This window comes from Triticum dicoccoides, chromosome 6B (assembly GCF_002162155.2).
Source record: "Triticum dicoccoides isolate Atlit2015 ecotype Zavitan chromosome 6B, WEW_v2.0, whole genome shotgun sequence".
In the NCBI taxonomy this organism is placed as follows: Eukaryota; Viridiplantae; Streptophyta; class Magnoliopsida; order Poales; family Poaceae; genus Triticum; species Triticum dicoccoides.
In genome coordinates, this window is record NC_041391.1 from 260,732,295 (window position 1) to 260,754,089 (window position 21,795).

A 21,795-nucleotide genomic window follows, 5' to 3' on the forward strand; every position below is an offset into this window, starting at 1 on the left:
CGGCTCACTGTAGCCATGCCAACCCCTCGTAGGCAGGAAGGGACGGCCACGTCGGGGCCGTGCCCTGCATCGGTCTTCGTGAAATGTCGTGGGCCGACTTCCATAGTCGGCTCTCCTGGAGGTCGCAAGCTGGGAGTCGGCTTGCCTTAAAGTCGTCATCTGGGACTCGGCCTCTCTGAAGGTCGCTAGCTGGGACTCGGCCAGAGGGGCGTGGCCTGCCCCGATCTCTCGAAAGATCCTGGGTCCCGGGTCAGCCTACCCGTGGCCCATTACTCCGACAGTAGTCCCCGAAGCTGGTGAAGCCCCGCGGACGCCGCCTCGTGGGGCTTCAACAGTTTCAATCTTCTCAGTGCCGACTCTGAGACTCGGCCGCTCTCTACTTCAGCCGACCCGCCGAAGTCGGACTTGTTCAACGAGGGGGAGTTATTCGTGAGTCGCAGCGGGAGAACAGGCGGCGTATCGGATACGCTTCCCTGCCGCCATCGAGGCGGTCCTATCGCGCGGCGCCACGTGGGGAGGATAGTCTGCCCACCCACGCGCGCGACAGGACGGGCCGCTAGGTGGGGCCCGCCACAACCGCGCCTCGGCTTCCGAGCGGATCCGCTGCGACTGCGCACGGTTGGCATCCCCACGTTGTTACTGCGTGCAGTAACTTCGTGGGGTAAATCATGGGCGGCGTGGGGCTTCGGGCGCAGTTAATCCCACGTCCGCCCCCTCGGCTCCTCAGCCCGTAGGGCTATAAATAGGCGGGGAGGAGCGGGGCGGCACTGCACGCACACCCTCTCCCCCGTTCTCCTGCCCTCTCTTCTTCCTCCGCCGAAAGCCAGAGCGTCTTCTTCGTCGACGATGAGCTCTTCCTCTGCCGTGCCCCCGGCCCCGCGCTCCGGCGTGTGGGACGGCTCGGACGTGGAGGCGGAGCACATCGAGTTTCTCCGCCGGACCCGCCGTCTCCCGAGCACGGACCTGGTGCACGCCCGTCCCGCGTCGGCGGGAGAGATCCGGCCCGCGCCGGAGGAGGGCGAGCGGGTCGTCTTCCGCTCGCACCTAATGCGTGGGCTGGGGCTGCCGGCGAGCGGTTTCTTCCGCTCATTCCTGGAGTTCCATAATCTTCAGCCGCACCACCTCACCCCAAACGCGGTGGTGCTGCTCTCCGCCTTCGCCACCCTGTGCGAAGGCTACCTCGGCGTTCTCCCCACCCTCGAGTTGTGGGGAGAATTTTTCTCTTCGAAGCTCGGCACTCAGGCCGCCGGCACGCCGGCTCAGTGTGGCACCTACATCGCGGTGCGGCGCTCGACGGCCGACAATCCTTTCCCTCCCATCTCGTTGGTGAAGTCGATGAAGATGTGGCAGTGATCTTACTTCTAAGTGAAGAACCTCTCCACCGACGGCGACTGGGTCAACTTGCGCCCTTCGACCCTGAGCCTCTGACTGCCAGGCTTGCCAGTTGGTCCCACCGGTCCAAGTCGATGTCCCCCTCCGGAGCCGGCTCCGTGGCGCGACTCCGAGTTCTGCTGCAGTCGGAGGGCCTCGTCGGATCCGACCTCCTGGCCGCCTTCGTGGCGCGCCGAGTCCTCCCACTCCAGGGCCAGCCTCATCTCATCTGTCAGATGAGCGGTCGCCACAATCCGAGCCGGCTGTGCACCAAGGAAATGCCCTGCAGGGAGGTGGCGAACTTGGTGAACCACATCGCGCACTGCGAGTTCACAGAGGACTGGCAGTTTGGCAAGGAGCCGTATTCGCGCGACAACCCCCCTCCAATGGTAAGTCGCATCTTTTGTAGCTTGAGCTTCTTTGCAGCCGACTCCGGCCTCTAATCATCATTGGTTTCTTCTGGGCAGAATCCCCTCACGGCGCCCACGGCCGGCGCCATGAGAGAGCCCCGCGACTACGTCCCAGATCACGAGGACAGCGATGCCGACGACCCCGACTTGGGGGCAGCGGCGCTGGAGGACAACGCCGAAGGCGGCGGAGAGGGGGCGGACGGTGGCCTCAGGCCATCGGCCACCTTCGCCGATTGGCCTGAGGCCGACACCGACGTGGAAGTCGTACCACGCCGCCAGCTGAGGGCTGGCCCCTCCGGCCAAGTCGGCGCAAAGAGGCGCCACGCCAGGCCAAGCGCGCCCGGCGGCAAGAAGAAGAAGTTCAAGGGGGCGGCCGCCGCGACCAAGTGGGAGGAGGCGGCCGCGAAGGCCAACCGCTTCCGAAGGGAAGTGAGAAGGCCGCCGCTAGTTTCCGCGTAAGTCTTTTTCACTCTTTCATTTTCTTTGTTGGATCTCATCCGAGTCCTCTTTAATTTTTCCCTCCGATCTTCTCCAGAGCTCCCCTTTCTCTTGACAGAGCCGCCGTCCCCTCTGTCATGGGGTCGGTAGAGACATCCGCCAACACTCGGCGGGTCGATCCCGCCGCCGACCTTCGGGAGGCGACGGAACGGAATGCGCGGGAGAAGTGCGACGAAGAGGAGGCCGACCGCCTGGAGAAGGCGGAGGCTGAGAAGGCGGCCGCCAATGCCCAGAGGAGACTGGAGGAGGCCGAGACTGCCGCCGCGACGAAACGACGCATTGAGGAGGTCGCGCATCGCCGATCGGCGATGCTTGTCCCTCCGTTGTCGTCGGCGCCGCCGGCTCTGGAGTTCACGGGGCAGACCGGAGAGGTCGGCACCGAGAACCCTCTCGTGGAGGAGGGCGGCGACGCTTCAGGCTCGGACACCCATGCGCCGCCTCCGCCGCCTCCGCCACCGTCTAGGAGGCCGCATGGCAAGCAGCCGGTGGACCTGCAGGATCCTCCGACCGCGGACGATGCCGAGGCGCGGTTGCTTCTTCAAGTCGCCGTGCCAGCACGCCGCCGGCTTGAGAGGACGAGCTCGGCGCTGCGAGCTCGGGAGACTGGCGCCGCCAGCTCGGCGAATTTGGACGTCGAGGCCTCCAGTGCCGCGCCCACCGGCTGGTTACGCGGAGGCGGCACCGGCCCGCTGAATCAGGCCCTCCTGGACGTCCAGTCAAAGCTGCTCGTGGAGAGCGACGCCCTCCAACTCTGCACCAGAGCGCATCTGGCCGTGCGGACATCCGTCCGGGTATGTTTCCTTTCTCTTTTTCAATTTCTGTCTTTCTCTGTGGGGGCGCGCCAACGCACCCACTGGGTGTAGTCCCCGAGTTCTGGGCCGGCTGCTGAGCAGGCGGTTCGGAACTCCCTCTGGTGAGCTCTGAGTACTAACTTTTGCCTTTGCCGGCTTTTTGCAGGAATATCATAATCTCCGCGCAACTGCCTTCAACCGTAACGTCGAGGAGCTGAACAAGCGGACCGCCGACCTGACGGAAAGCCGGGGTGAGCTCTTTCTTCCTTCTTCGTGGGGGCGCGCTGGCGCACACGCGGGCTGTAGTCCCCGAGATCCGGGCCGACTGCTGAGCAGTCGGGCCGGATCTTTCCGGCGATCTAATTTCTTTCTACTCCGCGGGGGCGCGCTGGCGCGCCCGCGGGATGTAGTCCCCGAGATTTGGGCCGACTGCTGGGCAGTCGGGCCGGATCTATCCGGCGATCTAATTTACTGATGATTTTTCTTGTCTTCTTCTTCGTTCTTCAGGCGCCAACGCCGCCCTCCAGGAGCAGCTGGGCGAGGCCAACACTGCTCGTCGTGCCAAGGAAGAGGAGTGCGACAGGCTCGCCAAAGAGCGCGCTCTGCTGGCGACGCAGCTGGCCGAGCAGAAGGAGTTGCTCCGGAAGGCGCAGGACGACGCTAAGTCACGGGAGGTCGCCCTCATGGCCGAGTTCGAGGTCGAGGGCTCCGCCTGGACTGATCGGGAGGCGATGCTGACCTCGGGCTACCACGAGCTTGAGGACATTGTCGATGGTAAGTCTTTTTGGCTTCTTCGACCTTCCGACTTTGTGTCGGGCTGATTTCTGATTTTCCGACTATCTTCTTTTCTGTCTGGGCAGACTTCTTTCCCAGCCATTCACAAGCCGTCCCTCTGGCCATCGAGGCGGCTCGGGAGGCGCGAAGGGCGAAGGGTGAGGTGATTGCCGCCAACGCCCCCCGAACCATCGACGAGCAGCTTCTGAGCATCGGGGCTCGTCTTCGTCCTGCTCACCGCCTGCTGCGCCGTCTTCAGCGTGCCGGTGCCCAGGTGGTTGCCGCCCTGTGGCCGGACGTGCCGGCTCTTCGCACCGCCAGTCGGACTGCCGACTGGCTGGAAGTCGCTGCCGGCCGCCTTGAGGCTTGTAAGGGCTCCTCGGCCCGGGCCGGAGCACGCCGGGCCTTGGAGTTCGTCAAGGCGTGGTATCCGGGGCTGGTCCTAGACCGCCTGGCCGCATTTCGGTCAGAAGCCCAAGCCGAGCTGGAGGCCGTAGAAGGCACCCTTGTCGAGCGCGCGGCGGCCATCGCCGAGTACACGGACACCAGTGTCTTCGTGCCCGAGCGGACTGAAGGCGGCGAGGAGGCACCGCCGGACTGGTTCGGGATGAACCCGGCGTACGAGGAAGACTCGGCGGAGGTGATTGACTCCAGCGCCGAGGAGGAGGACGAGTCAGAGGACGGAGGCGAGGAGGAGGCGCCAGAAGACGAAGCAGGCGGCCAGCCTCAGCCCGATCGCACCTCCAGCAACGAGCCGCGCGGGGACAAGGCGACCGCCACCGAAGGAGACCAGGCTAAGGCCGCCCAGCCGACTGCCCCGGCATCCGACACCGCCGTCACCTCTGATCCTCCGGCCCCGGAGGCCGCCTCCTAGACTGCTTCTGTTTATCTGTCTTTATTGATCTTTTGAAAGACTTGTTAGATTCGAACAATTCCACCCACTGGGTGTATCCTGAATTCTTATTCGGAGATTCGGCCGAGGGCCTATGTAAATATTTATCTAATTTCCGCCTTTCCTTGCTTATTGCTCCTTAGACTTTTTCCTTTGCCGCCTTCCTTTAGTTGCCGCCTTGCCGGCTGGGCAGCCGCTCTGCGGACTGTCGCCAGGTCAAGTGCTCGGCTACTTCAGGAAGGCAAGTACTTAGCCATTTAGAGTTTTTCTAGCAAATCGGCGAGGAAGCGACAGGCCAACTATTCGAGAGTCGGCTGTCTTTGATAAAAGTCGAGACGGTGGGCCGACTGCTCATGAGTCGGCTCGGTGGGGGGAGGCTGGTAGCCGGCTTGGGCTATGCGTAGGCTTTTAGGTCCTTAGCCATTTTTCATGCGTGCGCTCGTTCTTGCTTGTTCCCTGCCTACCGACAGTCGCTCTGCGAGTTACGGCTTTCGACAGGAGATGGCTTGAGCGCAACACATTACTTGTTTGACCGCAGGAAGCATTTCATAGCGCAAGACGGCAAGTCCCCGGGCCGACTAGTCGGACCCGGAGCCAGACGGTGTGATAAAAAAGAGCAGCATATTGGGTAGCGTAATTCTTATCATACAGATAATCAAAAAGGCAGTCCCCGAGCTCGTCCCGGGGGGCCTAAGGTCTTAGTACTTTAATACAAAGAGGGTAGTGCGATACATACTGCATCAACTGTAAAATCTTCGAAGAAGATTTGCGTTCCATGGGCGCTCTGTTTCTTTGCCGGAGTCGTCCCTCTTGCGCGGTCGAGGCTTCTGAGCATCGATCAGATAGTAGGCGTTGTTCCCTAGCACCTTGCTGATGATGAAGGGACCTTCCCAAGGCGCCGACAACTTGTGCTGGACGGCTGTTCTCTGAATCAGCCGGAGCACAAGGTCGCCCTCTTGGAACGATCTTGGCTTGACCTTGCGGTTGTAGTATCGGCGCAGACTCTGTTGGTAGATTCCGGACCGACTGAGTGCTAACAGTCGGCCCTCTTCCAGCAGATCGACGCCGTCTTGGCGTGCTTCTTTGGCTTCCTCTTCGATGTACATGGAGACTCACGGAGAGTCGAACTCTATATCCATCGGGATGACGGCTTCAGCACCGTAGACGAGGAAGAAAGGCATGAAGCCGGTTGACTTGTTTGGGGTTGTGCGCAGACTCCAGAGGACGGCAGGCAGCTCCTCGACCCAACAGCCGGCCGAACGCTCGAGTGGTTCGACCAATCGAGGCTTGATGCCGGACAGGATGAGGCCATTGGCTCGTTCCACCTGGCCGTTTGACTGCAGATGGGCAACGGACGCTAAGTCCAGTCGGATGCCCTGCGTCGCGCAGAAACGAGCCAAGGCGCCCTTGGCAAAGTTTGTGCCGTTGTCGGTGATGATGCTATGCGGTATGCCGTACCGCACTGTGATGTCGGCAATGAAGGTTACTGCTGTAGGCCCGTTCAACTTCTTGATGGGCTTTGCTTCCACCCACTTGGTGAACTTGTCCACCGCGACAAGCAGATGAGTTAGGCCGCCTCGGGCCGTCTTGAATGGTCCTACCATGTCCAGGCCCCAAACTGCGAAGGGCCAGGCAATGGGGATTGTCTTCAGCGCGGAAGCCGGCTGAAGGGGCTTGGAGCGGAACATCTGGCACCCCTTGCATTTTTGGACTAGTTCTTTAGCTTCTTCCAGGGCCGTCAGCCAAACGAAACCGCGCCGAAAGGCTTTGGCCACGAGTGCCCTTGAAGCCGCATGGTGGCTGCACTCGCCCTGATGGATGTCTCTAAGAATCGTTTGGCCTTGCTCTGATTCTACGCAACGCTGGTAGACACCAGTGACACTACGCCTGACTAATTCTCTGTTGACTATGGTGTACGCTGCTGCTCGGCGCTGCACTTGCCGAGCCAAAATCTCGTCTGTTGGCAATTCTTTGCTCGCTAGAAACTTGAGGATGGGCTGTGCCCATGAAGGTGCTGCTATATCTTCAACTGCTACCACAGCGACTTGGACAAGGGTGGCTGGGCTGGGAGGCGGCGGGTTGGAGTCTGCGGCCGTTTGCTGAATTGACGGAATCTCTGGGCCGACTGGGGCAACTCCCGGGCCGACTGGCGCAGTCCCCGGGCCGGGCTCTGAAGTCCCCGGGCCGACTGGCGCAGTCCCTGGGCTGAGCTCTGAAGTCCCCGGGCCGACTGGCGCAGTCCTCGGGCTGATTTCAACTGTGGCTTTCTTGAGGTCGCCTGCTGGGGCTTTGGAGTTGGATCCGACTATTTCTGGCGGAGCCGGCACGAAGATGGAGTCTGACTCTGGTGAGGGCTTGATAGACGGCTTGAGGAGGCGCTGAAGGGCGACGCCATAAGGTATTGCTTGGCGAGTGGAGCCGACTCGTTCCAAGGCATCTGCTTGATCGTTGCCATTTCTTGGCACGTGAAGGAATTCGCACCCCTCGAAGTATCCGCTGAGTTGCTGCACCAGGAAGCGGTAGCTCGCCATGTTGGCGTCTTTGGCGTCCCAGTCGCTGGATGATTGCTGAACCACGAAGTCGGAGTCGCCATAGCATAGGATCCGGCGAATGCCGAGTTCTTTGGCAAGCCGGAGCCCATGAATGAGCGCCTCATATTCGGCGATGTTGTTGGAGGCGGCGAAGTGGATTTGCAGCACGTATTTGAGCTTGTCGCCCTTAGGGGAGGTGAGGACGATGCCGGCTCCAAGGCCGGTGTGCATCTTGGAGCCGTCGAAATGCATCCGCCAATGAGTGGAGTCAGGCGCTGGCGGCAGGTACTGGGTCTCGGCCCAGTCGACGAGGAAGTCGGCCAGCGCCTGCGACTTGATGGCGGTGCGGGGTTGGTAGTAGATGGTGTAAGGGGCTAGATCTATGGCCCATTTGGCCACTCGGCCGGAGGCGTCTCGGCTTCCAATGATCTCGGCGAGTGGAGCGGTGCAAACCACAGTGATTGGATGCTCTTGAAAGTAGGGCTTCAGCTTCTTGGCGGCAAAATGCACGCCGTAACACATCTTATGATAGTGAGGGTAGTTTTGCTTGGAGGTCGATAGTACCTCGCTCAGGTAATATACCGGTCTCTGGACAGGGAGCGCCTTGCCTTCCTCCTTGCGCTCGACTACGATGACTGTGCTGACTACTCGGCTGGTGGCGGCGATGTACAAGAGCATGGGCTCTTTGGGAGTCGGAGCCGCCAACACGGGGGGAGTAGTCAACACCTTCTTCAGTTGGAGAAATGCCTCATCTGCCTTGTGGTTCCACTCAAAAAAGGTGGTCTTCTTCATCAGTTGATACAAGGGCAGAGCTTTCTCGCCCAGCCGACTGATAAATCGGCTGATGGACGCCAAGCAACCGGTGAACTTCTGCACATCCAACAGTCGGCTGGGTACCTCCATTCTCTCAATGGCCTTGATCTTTACGGGGTTGCACTCTATGCCGCATTCGGAGACCAGGAAGCCAAGGAGCTGGCCGGCTGGGACTCCAAAAAGGCACTTCTCGGGGTTGAGCTTGATCCGGAATCGGTGCAGATTTTCAAAAGTCTCTTTGAGGTCTTCCAGCAGCGTCCCACGCTTTTCCGTCTTCACCACCACGTCATCCACATAGACGTGGGCGTTCCTGCCGAGTTGCTTGAGGAGGCACTTCTGCATGCAACGCTGAAAGGTGGCGCTGGCATTCCTTAAGCCGAACGTCATTGTCAGGTAGCAGAAGGCTCCAAATGGCGTGATGAATGCGGTCTTCAGTCTGTCTGCTGGATTTAGCTTGATCTGGTGGTATCCTGAGTATGCGTCTATGAAACTCAACAGCTCGCATCTGGCTGTGGAATCTATCACCAGATCAATCCTTGGCAGAGCAAACGGGTCCTTCGGGCAGGCTTTATTGAGGCTTGTGTAGTCGATGCACATCCGCCACTGCTTATTTTTCTTCAGTACCAACACCGGATTTGCTAGCCACTCTGGAAAAAATACTTCCATGATGAAACCGGCTGCCAGGAGCCGGGCTATCTCTTCTCCAACAACTCTTCTTTTCTCTTCTGACAGGCGGCGCAAGGGCTGCCTGACGGGCTTTATATCTGGCCTGACGTGTAGCTTGTGCTCGGCGAATTCCGTCGGTACACCCGGCATGTCCTTGGGGGACCATGCAAAGATGTCCCGATTCTCACGGAGGAAATCGACGAGCTCGCCTTCCTATTTGCTGTCAAGGCCTGTGCCTACGACGGCGTATCTCTCTGGGTGCTCTGGATCCAAGGGTATCTTCTTGGTTTCTTTGGCCGGCTTGAATGATCCTTCTACCTCCGACTCCTTGGGGCTGGGCGACATCCCTGACTGCTTTCCGGCCATTGCCACGACTCGGTCAAGGAGCCGCTTCTCGGCTGCGATCACCAAAGACTCGGCCAGCCGACTGCTCTCGGCCACGCAAGCGGACGACTTCTTGTAGTCGCCAGCAATGGTCAGAATCCCCTTGGAACTCGGCATCTTCATTTTAAGGTAGGCGTAGTGTGGAACCGCCATGAACTTGGCCAAGGCAGGCCGGCCAAGCCGAGCGTGGTACGGGCTCTCCAAGTCCACCACCTCGAACCAGACCGGCTCTCGGCGGAAGTGATCTTTGTCCCCGAAGAGGACCTCTATCAGGATCTTGCCGATTGGTGAGCAGGAGAGGCCGGGTACAATTCCATGGAACACGGTGCGGCTGCTCTACAACTGCCTTCGCCTGATTCCTAGCTTCTCCATGGTGTCTTTGTATAGGATGTTTATGCTGCTGCCTCCGTCTATCAAGACCCGCGAAAAACGGGCGGCCCGCCTATCAGTGGCCAAGGTTGCGCCTAAGACAAGGGCATAGGAGCCTGGACTCGGCATCACCTCTGGGTGATCCGCCCGACTCCAACTGATAGGCCTCTCGGACCAATGCATGAACTCTGGAGCATCCGTTGCTACTGCATTTACTTCTTGCTGCTGTTGGCGCAGGCGGCGGAAGAGTGAGGCCGTCTCCCTTGGCGATTCTGGCGAGCCAGTGGCACTTTCTGGTGGTGTGGTTCGACGGCTTCACGCCGCTGTGGAACTTGCAAGGACCATCCAAAGTCTGCTCATAGGAGAAAGCCGGCAACCAATTGGACTTTCCGCCTTTCTGCCACTTGGCCGGAGGCTGCCCCTCCGGCTGCTGATCTTCTACTGCTGCGACCTGCCGACTGTTGGAAGTCGGCTGCGAGGCCTTGCGTTTGTTGTCGTTTTGTTGCGGTCGCCGACTGGTGTCTCCGGCCGGAGTTCTGGGAGCCTGGGGAGTCACTTTGCCAGCCGCGTTGACTTGAATCTCCGTTTTCATAGAAGAGTCGGCCGTGGCGTACTTATCCGCTATGACTAGCAGTTCGTCAAGGGTTTCTGGCTCGTCGCAGAGGAGTTTGTGCTTGAGGAGGCTGCCCTCTCGGCACCCGGCAGTGAAGTACTCGATATCCTGCACCTCGTGCACGCCTTCGCAGGAGTTTCGAAGTTCGCCCCAGCGTGTGAGGTAGTCGCGCGTTGATTCTTCAGGGCCTTGCACGCACAAGGAGAGCTGGCGTGGCTTGGGAGGTCTCTTGTACGTGCTAGTGAAGTTGCGAATGAAGGCTTCGGTGAAGTCGACCCAACTATTGATGCTGCGGGGCTTCAGGCTGTTCAGCCATGTCCGGGCCGTGTCCTGGAGCATGAGAGGAACATACTTCACGGCAACTCGCTTGTTGCCGTTTGCTATGCTGACGGCTGTGGAGTAGTCTATCAGCCAGTCCTCCGGCTTTACGGAGCCACTGTACTTGGGCGTGTCTCGGGGGAGCGTGAACCCTTTGGGGAAGGGCTCGTCTCTGATGCGGCCGAAGCAAGGCGGACCCAGCTCATCTTCTTCTTCCAGCGCCAGGGATCGGTGGAGTCGGTCGATCCGATGGCGGGCGTCATTCTCTCCGACTCCCTCTCGGCGGCTAAGGCGACCTTCGAGAGTCGGATGCTCAATAGGTGGTGGAGAGACTCACCGTTCTCTTCTGGGTGGGGGAGGCAGATAATTGTCCCGCCGTTCCACTGCTCTTGGGCGGCCGTCTGGGTCGCGCTCGATGGTGATATGAGTCCGACTGTGACTGACAGCTGGCTCCTTCTCTTTCCTTCCGCGGACTCCGCCAGTTGGCGTCCGGGAGGTCGCGCCTTGATCTTGGCGGGGAGGTAAGTCGTCATTTGGCTGCTGCAGCGCATCTGCGTGGCCGCCGGCCGCGTTTTGCGCAGCAACCGCGTCGAGGAGCTGCTGGACTCGCTCCGTCATCACACGGTGCTCTTTGCCCTCAAAGTTCTTCAGCTCGTCAGTCGCTGCTTGGGCGGCGCGGATATTCTCCGCCGGGGTGGCGTACACGGGGCGTTTCGCCCCGAGTAAGTCGGCGATGGCTGCGCCATGCTGTCGGACCGTACCCAGACGGCTCGGCCCAGTCGGAGCCAGCGAGCCGCCTACGGCACGGTCCATCTCGCGCTGGTATGCTTCGGACAAGCGCTTCATGCTTGCCAGCTTCTTGGCGCCTTTGATGATCTGAAGGCGGCGGATTTCCAGCGTCTCGGCGTCCACGTCCTCTGGAATGGGTGCGGTTAGGTCTTGCAGGACCGCTGGCAGCGGGTCCTGGGCTTCTTCGCCGGAGTGCTCGCCGTGGCTAATGACGAGCACCTCCGTGACGGCGCTTCCGCCACTCTCCTCGTACGGAAGCGGCTCGTCGTAGACCACCACGTTGGTGGGGAAGATGTCAAGCGATACGGTGTCGGAGTCGACCAGCATCGGGTCGGAGGAGCCTACGGACTCCAAGTCTACGGCAGGCTCGCCGGCGACGTGGAGTTGGTCGAGGAGGCCCGCGAGAAGGTTCTCGGGGCCACCCATGCCTGCACCGGATGCAGGCTCGTCAGAGAGGCGCACCTCGCCGATAAGTTCGGCGAGGCCGCTCGCAGCGCAGGCGGCTTCGGTGCCGCGCAGCGTGTCGATGCAGACTCCATTTGGCGAGCTTGGATGGCTGCGCTCGGCAGGGAGGAAAAGGGTTCCCGTCCAGAACAGATCTCCGGACGACGGTGCACCTCGCCCCAGGGTGGGCGCCAAATGTCGGGGGTTAGGTGCGACATATGCCAAAGGATGGCTTATCATGGTGGGGGCGAGTAGAACGTCGCCGGTGCCTGGAAACGGGATGAGGCGCAGACATGCACGCCGGCGAATCTTACCCAGCTTCGAGGCTCTCCGGGGAGATAACACCCCTACTGCTGCTCTGCGGGGTCTCCGCATGGTCACTATGGTGAAAATGGCTACAAGGGTGCTCCTGGAGCTGTATCGGGAGGCAGGAGGGAGCTAAGCTGGCTCTTCCCTCCCTGGTCTATGTGTCTAACTCTCTCAAAGGCCGAACCCTTTGCATGGGTGCCCCGGGGGGTTTATATAGGCCTACCCCCCGGAGGTACAATAGTAATCTGACTGGGCGTGGCCCCCAGCCGTCTGTTTCTTAGGCCACTGTCCTTCCCGCCGGCTTCTGGGGCCCGCCGACTGGTGGGTCCCGCGGACAGGCCGAACACTGTGCGGCACTCCTGATGACGCAGCTTGGTCATGGGGTCGTGGAAACAGTGCCGCCGTCTGTCAGGCGATCACTGTCGCCACTCCCCATCCAATCTGGTTTATGCTTGTGGGGCCCTGGCGGGGGGGGGGCGACTCCGCAGAGGCCGACTCCCACAGGGCCGTCTTCTGGCGCTCCGGCCGTCTTTGATTCACCCACTGACGGGTGGCCCTGCGATCTCTGGGCCGTACAGGCCGGCGTCATGGGCACAGTGCGTCACGCACTGTGGCTGAGGTCAGGGGAGGCATGGCAACAGTGCTGCGCCTCGCCGAAGATCTCCCGGTGATACGGCTCACTGTAGCCATGCCAACCCCTCGTAGGCAGGAAGGGACGGCCACGTCGGGGCCGTCCCCTGCATCGGTCTTCGTGAAATGTCGTGGGCCGACTTCCATAGTCGGCTCTCCTGGAGGTCGCAAGCTGGGAGTCGGCTTGCCTTAAAGTCGTCATCTGGGACTCGGCCTCTCTGAAGGTCGCTAGCTGGGACTCGGCCAGAGGGGCGTGGCCTGCCCCGATCTCTCAAAAGATCCTGGGTCCCGAGTCAGCCTACCCGTGGCCCATTACTCCGACAACCGTATTACAAGTTTATTGTTTTTTCTGGAAACTCGGTCACATATAATGACACAGTGCGAAAGTTTTCCATTTTTTTGATTTTTTTAATTTTTTATGCCCGTTTCAAAATGCGGTCAAAACGTCGGGAATGACCGTTCCTAGCTAGTGGTTAATCTTGTAATTTTTTTGGTGTTTCTCTGATTAAACAGATACTTATGTACCTAGAAATGATTTTTGGAAAAAATAAAGAGCAAACTACGAGGTAGCTATAGTTCAAATTTGACCCGCTTCCGGCTGAATCAGCGGGAATTTGTCTTTCTCACCAGAGGTGGATCAAAACTTTTGACACCCAACTATTTGGTCAATTGTGCATTAAATATGTTCTAATATTTTATAAAATTTATTTGATTCAATTTTGCAACAAATATATGATAGATCATTCACAAAAAAAACTCATTTAGGGCATTCAAAAAAATGGGAAATTGATTTTTTTTCCTGTTTCAGTGATGAAAATGGAAAATGGACTAATATTTTTAAAAATTGAGGTGGTTCAATTTTGCAACAAAGAGTTGGTTGGTTCTTCACAACAAAATCAAAATGGAAAATGCATTTTCATGCAAAAAAAATACTTATTTCAATCAATTAAGACCAATTTAGATGGTCATAAGATTGTCAAATCGTTTACCGCGTTTTGATTGGTCCATGGGCATCTCACGTGGATCATGCATCCAGCACCGTCGGATACTCCCCGATCCGACAGCAGCCCTCACCCCCTCACGGCCTCACCCTCTCACCCCACGTAGCCCAATCACCCACGCACCCACGGCCCCTTCTCTCCCACACACCCACGGCTGCCAACCCTAGCCCTCTCCCTCTGCCGCCGCCCAACCCTAGCCCAACCCAATCCGCCTCCGTCCTCTTCTCCAGTCACACCAGCGAGCTCCAACCTCATCGCCGGCAGCTCCTCCCCTCTCCTCCTAGATCCACTCGGGCTACTCATGTTGTGGCCATCCTCTCTCTCCCCCACGTAGCGAACCCTAGCGCTCCCCGATCCAGATCCCTCCGCTCCTATCGCCGACATCCACCACCGCTTGCCGCCGGCCTCGACCCCCTCCCTCCCCTACAGCCCCCACCCCGGCCTCTTCCTCCCATACTGCACGCCGCCGCCACACATGGCACCGCGCAACAGGGGGCTCGCATTGCTCCGACCAGATCCGATTGGCGCCTCCTTGGCCTTGGATCAGGCCAGCACGACTCGGGTGCCACCACCGAGAGGCGTGGATTCATGCGTGCTCCGGTTACGGGTTCGTGTCCTCAAGGTCTCCTCTCCGCGCCTCAGTCACGATTTGGTTTGCTCTCTCCCCTACCCTGATGCGGCCAGTTCTCCATACACAGGTGCACAAGAGACCTCGTCTCCACTCCAAGGCCATTTGTGCTGGCATAGACTGGCGTGCTCACACGCATTGGCTGGACGGCGGCGACACTGACCTTCTCCGCCGGGTCTCCCAAGAGGCCATGCATCCTGCCGCGACCACCTCTACTGCGCGACGGTGGTGGCCGACCTGCAATGCGACCGCTGCATCGCCAGTAACCTCTTCGGTGAGCACTTTACCTCTGCCTCCCTCCTCTGCCTAGATCCCGTGACTGAGCCACACTCTGTAGCATGTAGATTACTGCTTGTGTGGCCATGAGGAATGAAATAATTTTGCAGCTAATAATTCTAGTTTCTTCTTGGAGGAGTTGCTGCACCACTAGTTGTTTCTATTGTGTGCTGGACAGTAGATGTGGATAGCCTGCATGTTGTTTCTTAGGACATTAAGCTACGTAAGGATAAACTGACATAAGTATGCTAGTCTGAAGGGTCGATAACTCACATTTGTTTCTGAATTTAGGTTGTTTATCTATCTGTGGTCCTCAATGTATTAAATGACAGCCAAAGGTATCAATCTATAGAGGCTTATCTACTCACTGTTGGACCTTGCAGGCTTATAGTGCGATGAAAGCCAAATGTATCTAACTAGCCAGTTGACGGGCTAAAACAACTAGCTATAAAATGACATCAAGTTCTGGTTTACATGCTATTCTTGTCGTTCATGCCGACAGACCTTTTGCTGTAGTGTTTAGAGTAGATTGAGTCTGCTAGCCCTCCTTTTTGTTTTTGTTCTTATTTTGGACAAATGCTTGGGGTGCATACTTTCTAGAATCTATATTTGGATTTGCAGTTCGCGTTGTCGAAGAAAATTGCCGATTGTTTGATTGATGTTCTGACTTTTATGTGGACCAGTCGTCCATTCTCTAAATGATTCTTTTAATCCTGCTACCCTTTTTGTATCCATGTACTATTTATCTTGTTTAAGCATTAATGTATACTTTTCTTTCAGCAATGGCAACACAAGCAGGAACCTTGGCTACTCCTCGTTTAAGTCCCCAAGTGGTAGGGTTCTTTGTTCATGGGAGTCACCATCTAGGCATGCTTGATGCTTCACCAGAATGCTGCATTATTCTTTAGCTGTCGATTGTCTGTGTAGATTGACTGTATCGAGTTGAGGGCTTGAGGCAGGCTGTAGGTGATTAGAACAACCACCTGTTAAGTAAGATCGGCTGTAGTGTATGCTCTGAACATAAGCTTGTGTTGCTGCCAGTGTAGTGTATGCTCTGAACACAAGATCCTTTACTTGCTCTGGTTTGGTTAAGACTAATGATGCCTTGGATAAGAAAACAATTTAAAAGGTCTGTTGAAACAAGGTGGAAGCATGTTCTTTCTTGCAACGTACCCTAAACCCCTAAACCCTTTTTATTTGAACTTGTTAGTTATGTTCTGGAGTCTGGAATTTTTGAATCAATATCTATCTGATTAATGCATGCCTTGTTTTGTTTTTTAGTTTGTTGCAAAACATATATGTGGTGTATCTGATTAGTTATGTTGTAAAAGAATGCTTGTCTGTGACACTGGTATTCTTATGTTGATATATGTGCCCAGTTGTGTGTGTTTTGAATCAAATATCTATCCGATTAATTATTGACCATGGTGAGCTAGATCCAAACAAACAAGACACTTACATTAACTTGGCACTTTGAGTCCTTGTAATTCTGATAGTGTGGAACTATATTTTGTACACATAGTCAACTAGTTTTCGTTTTATATTTGCTTGCTTATGTGGAACTATATTTTCTCATTTTTCTAATTATGACATGGATGATATGAAATGTCAGAATTGTTTCTGTTACATGGTGTGCTGCAGGAAAGCCCCTGTGTAGGTTTATTGTCTCATAATTGGGCAATTATTTTCTTGCAGGGGGCCACCCGCTCTACCTCGCTTTGACCCTCTTTTGCTCTATAGTGATCCTGGTACATGAAAAGCAGGTCCTTTTAAATGTTTTGCTTCCTTGGTTGCATTCTACTGTACACTCAAAACTCTTTTCAATTTAGTGACAAGCAAACAATAGAATAGTCAAAAGGCTTTTATTTAATGTGCTTTTCAAAAAAGAATATGTGTTGTGATGTTATCCTCTTTCTGTTGACATGTATGTTGAGTAATATCAAGCCATAATTATAGTCACTCCAAGACATGCTCAAATGTAATCGCACGTACAGATTTGTGTGGCTGAGGTACAGTTTTAAGATGAGATACGTATATATGGAACATGAAAGTATTACCGTTGGTTAGGACATGATGACTGTTTGTTTACTGCTTTATGATTTTGTGTAGAGTTGCGTCCTTCTTGTCCCCTTTTACCCAAGGCCATCTTGTTGTGTCAATGGTTGTGTTGCCGTTTCAAGTTTTGTGTGTGTGCATATGTACATAGCAGTAGACTAGACTGTTGTGATCATATATTACCTTCGTCCCTCCTTAGATTTATCTAGATACGGATGTATCTAACACTAAAACGTGTCTATACATCCGTATCTAGACAAATATAAGACAATAATTTTGGGACAGAGGCAAGGTTTTCGTGTTGTCGAGTCGTTCTAGGGTAGCGACTCTTGACGAGTTGTGCCTGGCTGATTGACTAGTCTGTACTAGTCGAGAGGTTGAGTCGACATCTGGCAGTGTGGCTCGTCGACTAGTCACGTGGATGGAGGGAGTACTTGCTTTGCAGCCCGACAAGACAATATTCTGTTTGCTGGAAACTGAACTCTCTTCTATGTTTGGTTGATGCAGTTCCTTCCATTAATTTATTTGTTTCTTCGATTTGGATGCAACAGGTTCCCTTCATGAACGAGGACATGGGCATGTACCTCGACGGTGAGCTCATCCACCACTACCACCTCGACTCCGCGCGCAAGGTCAATTCCTCTCTCTCGTCTGTGAGGTTTTTTTTTTCATGTTTTGTCTTCTCTGTTGTAGCCTGCTAGTTTCTGTTCTGGTCCTGAAACCAAAGTAGGTAGGATGGCCTTGTGACCTCCTAAATGTTGAGGCTTTGGTTGTCATATCATGTTTGGTTGATCATGTATGATGTGTACTTGCTTGATGGTCACCTATTAGCTAAGGTTCTCATATCATGTTTGGTGCTCATATGGGCTTGCTTGATGGTTCTCATATCATGTTTGGTGGATCCTTTATCATGTTTGGTTCTCATTAGCTAAGATTGTTATGTTTTGCTACTGAATTATATTTCATCAGTCTGCACGTGATCTAGCTCACTCTTATTACTAATTGCCAACAATTGCTACTGGATACACACACTTTTTCCCATGTTATTATTGATGTTCTGCTCTAGGACGGTTTATAGACACTCGCATTGTGTGTGCTCCTCTTCACACTAGACTCTTTAGTTTCTATCTCATGTTCATAGCGTCCTAGTTTGTCGACGACATAGTATCCCCTGTGATCTCTTAGTGAAATGAGAGGTCTGATTGATGCTGTATAGGATTGGCTAGTTTTGCTTAATGCCATATGTCTTATGCAATCAGATTACATTTATGTTTGTTATGGTAATATAAAAAATAATCGTGCTGTCAAAATTTTCACAGTGCGTGCTTTCTATTTCTTTAGTTTGATTGTTTCCCTTGTATTCAATATGCTTCTAATGCCTGATCCTTTCATTTTTGTTGTGGCATCTTTATTTTCACAGGTGTTGTGTGTCCTGGAAAATGGAAGAGGAAGAAAACTTATTTTTGTTGAAATAAATTTTCTGTATTCTGTTTTGTTGTACGTATCATTTGGTAGTTTTGTATAGGAACAAGTGATACTATTTTGAAGGGCTTTATGGCCTGTGATGTAAACATATTTAGTGCTGAAATATGAAATTATTTGCAAAATTTGTCGAAAAGGAGGATCATTTGTATGAATATGTGAATGGCCTGAAAAGAGTATTGGACCAACTCCTGGATTGAATTATTATTTGAATGTATAAAAAGGCTGAATGTAAACCAGAAATGGGCTGCAAAAAATTGTACCTATACTCTTGAAAGGCCAAATGTGCATAAAAATTGACGGGCTGACCAGTTGGGCTTGGCCCATGTAGCTGACAAAAATTAACAGAAATAAATATACTAAATGGGCTGAATTGTTGGGCTCGGCCCATATAGACACCGAATTGGACAAGGCTGAATCTAATTTTTGACCTTTTCAATTGATCGTAATATTGCCACGTCAGCTTGCCACGTCGGATCCGACGTGGCCTGGGCAGACAGCTAGTGACCAAAACAACACGGTAGGCATATTTTGGTCGTAAACGTCTACGACCTTCTCACAAAGAAGGTCGTTAATTTCAGTTTACGACCGCCAACTTTTGACCTTCTGTTTTTGGTCACAAAAAGGTAACAAATGAAAAACAATGACCTTCCACTGACCAATAGTCAAGGTCACAAGTTGACATATTTCTTGTAGTGGAATGAGCATCAAATGACCGCCGTCAGCTGAACGAGCGATAAACCACCACCCATCGGCTGGTATGATTCTAGGTCTTCGAATCAAGAAGGCCAGTGCATTTGCATCTGATGCAACAATTCAAATTGGTGACCAAAAGGACAAAAATAAACAATCATGTTCAGGGTATGTGTGGACTTAAGATTATTATAACAATGACACGTATCATAGACACAGAATTGCAATGTCGTGGTCATAATCATACCCCAAGTGGAAAAAATAATCCAATGGCTTTCATATTCTAGCAATATGTCATGGTTCAAACATCATGTAACAATGAGAGGAAAATAGCTATGACAGAGCCTACTCATATTCTATCATAGCAGTTACTACTACTGTTCTCATATCAACTCTAAGCAATAACATGCGTTGTTATAAAAATCTTGGAAATGAGAGTAACATATAGCAATCATGATGTTATGCTCATAATATCTATTCTAACAATCATTTGATGCCAATTGAGCTCATATCAACTCTAACAATAACATGTGTGGTCATAAAAATCTATGAAATGAGAGGAACATATAGCAATGATGTGGTTATAGACATACTATCTATTTTAAATTTCTAACAATGAACAGGCAGTCGTATTCATAAGGTAAAGATGAGATGAGATCGAACAATTACACGACGTTAGTTTCCACCAGTATAGGCAGCCAATCTGTGCGTCGACCGCGTAAACGATGCCATCGTGTACTATAGCATCAGACATAAATGTTGCCTCAACAGGATTGACGATGAGCCATAACCATGTATGGCGACCAGAATACAGATAGACTAAACCCATGTTAAACAAGCCAATGAGCTTGTAATCCATGTATTCTTCTGATGGTGTGGGCACTTCGCAGATTACAACTTTCAGCAAACAGAGGTCGAGCCAAAATCTTGACGCATCTCGTGAGTAGTAGGCAGGAGTGTCCAGCGGGCCGCGATGCTCAATGGCGGCGGTATCCAGCGATGGAAGGGTGATCTCTCGCTGGGTGTAGATATCCATGAGATGCCACCGACTACCGGATTGGTGGATGAGGACGATCCAGTTGGCCTTCATGCCCACCCAGTAGTGGCCGTGCATGAAGGACAGGTGGACGGGTAGTGGTAGCATGTCGAGGGGCACCACGACAAACTCCGTAGGATCGTCAAGTCAGTGTCTGGGCCACCTGCGAGGATCGGGCATCAGCAAGCAGGGTGTCTTGAAAAGAGTCGGCCGGTTGTAGACAAGTAGAGGGTACAAAGAGACCGAGCATGCGGCCAAACGGACGGTGCTGAGTAGGTCCATACGATTACAGATCTGCTCGAAGAGAACATCGGGGACGGAATTCCAATCACGGCTCTGCGTGTTAGTCGGTTCTGCCACTGGGGTTTTCGGTGCCTGCGAGCCAGCGGGGAAGTGGATTCTGGCAAGCGAGCGAAGAAGCTTCTCCTCGTGTGGCCGAGCAGTGAGCGGGGGGATATGGTACGCGCGAGCTACCAAGGAAGATGGTGCGGGCGGGTGAGCAGTGAGCGGGGATAAATGGTGTGCGGCCAACGATGGGGAAGAGAGGAGGAAGAAGAGTGGAAGACGGGGAAGAAAGTGCACTAAATCTCAATTCTACTAGTACTACTACCAAGATATACCAGCCTTTGGAGTGTAAATAGTTACACCGATGACATGTGGGTCTACCACAAGAGGGCCCATATGTCAGTTAATGGAGGACAGAGGTGCGTAGGCGTATTTGCGGAAGCGCGCTCTACTAGCAAACATGATGGAAGTACTGGGTAAGGTTGATTTAGTAACACCAACACACTGGTTCAGCTTATTAATTACGTATCCCATCTGCTGCAGTGTGTATTGTCACTTCACTACGAAGACTAGTTGAATAGTTCTCTCTGACCGAGATGGGGAATAATGGATTGCGAAGACTTCCTTTCTACAGTATCCCTATGCCTCTACGCTCACTTCAGTCATTTTGCCCCGTACCTAGTCACTTGTTGAAATCCGTACAAAGACAAATACTTCGTATTTGGGAACAGAGGGAGGCTTTTACTCCGTATTTGGGAACACAGGGAGTATCACCATATGGAGGGAAGAGAGGAAGCTTGAAATATGAATATGTCAATTGGAGGGAGTAAGCCCCGTGCATGCATGCATGCATGCAACATGCAACACTCACACGCACACATGGACGCACGCAACACTCTGCTACGTCTTGAGCTTGCGTTGGTTTTCCTTGAAGAGGAAAGGGTGATGCAGCAATAGTAGCTTAAGTATTTCCCTCAGTTTTTGAGAACCAAGGTATCAATCCAGTAGGAGGCTCCTCAAAAGTCCCACGCACCTACACAAACAAACAAAGAACTCGCAACCAACGCAATAAAGGGGTTGTCAATCCCTTCACAGCCACTTGCGAAAGTGAGATCTAATAGAGATAATAAGATAAGATAAATACATTTTTGGTATTTTATAATAATATAGATGCAAAAAATAAAGATGCAAATAAATGTAGATTGGAAGCAAATATGATAAGAGATAGACCCGAGGGCCATAGGTTGCACTAGTGGCTTCTCTCAAGATAGCATAAGTATTATGGTGGGTGAGCAAATAACTGTCAAGCAATTGATAGAAAAGCGAATAATTATGAGATTATCTAGGCATGATCATGTATATAGGCATCACGTCCGCAACAAGTAGACCGACTCCTGCCTGCATCTACTACTATTACTCCACACATCGACCGACTCCTGCCTACATCTAGAGTATTAAGTTCATAAGAACATAGTAACGCCTTAAGCAAGATGACATGATGTAGAGGGATAAACTCATGCAATATGATATAAACCCCATCTTTTTATCCTCGATGGTAACAATACAATACATGCCTTGCAACCCTTTCTGTCACTGGGTAGGGACACCGCAAGATTGAACCCAAAGCTAAGAACTTCTCCCATGGAAAGAAAGATCAATCTAGTAGGCCAAACCAAACTGATAATTCAAAGAGACTTGCAAAGATAACTCAATCATACATAAAAGAATTCAGAGGAG

General features: G+C 53.5%; 1 protein-coding gene across 4 annotated transcripts; it reads left to right on the top strand.

The window, feature by feature from the left end:
- Window positions 1–13,739: 13,739 nt before the first annotated feature.
- On the top strand, window positions 13,740–18,169 carry LOC119320489. 4 transcript variants are annotated; one of them, XR_005155027.1, is made up of 6 exons: window positions 13,740–14,225; window positions 14,302–14,505; window positions 15,288–15,340; window positions 16,203–16,270; window positions 17,114–17,194; window positions 17,983–18,169. XR_005155027.1 is itself a non-coding variant. In XM_037594563.1 (4 exons), exons 1-4 carry the CDS (start codon window positions 14,079–14,081, stop codon window positions 18,085–18,087), a joined length of 537 nt encoding a protein of 178 aa, XP_037450460.1. In that variant the 5' UTR covers window positions 13,740–14,078; the 3' UTR covers window positions 18,088–18,169. The 4 variants fall into 4 exon arrangements, 1 of the variants encoding a protein (XP_037450460.1); XR_005155025.1 differs by having other exon boundaries at window positions 16,203–17,194; XR_005155026.1 differs by lacking the exon at window positions 16,203–16,270.
- The last annotated feature ends 3,626 nt before the right edge of the window (window positions 18,170–21,795 follow it).

Bases quoted from the DNA above. Each gene is read 5' to 3' on its own strand.
- LOC119320489 (XM_037594563.1), top strand. From the start codon at position 14,079: ATGGCACCGCGCAACAGGGGGCTCGCATTGCTCCGACCAGATCCGATT. The intron at 14,506-17,113 runs GTGAGCACTTTA...TGGATGCAACAG, and splicing joins CATCGCCAGTAACCTCTTCG to GTTCCCTTCATGAACGAGGA. The intron at 17,195-17,982 runs GTCAATTCCTCT...TTATTTTCACAG, and splicing joins ACCTCGACTCCGCGCGCAAG to GTGTTGTGTGTCCTGGAAAA.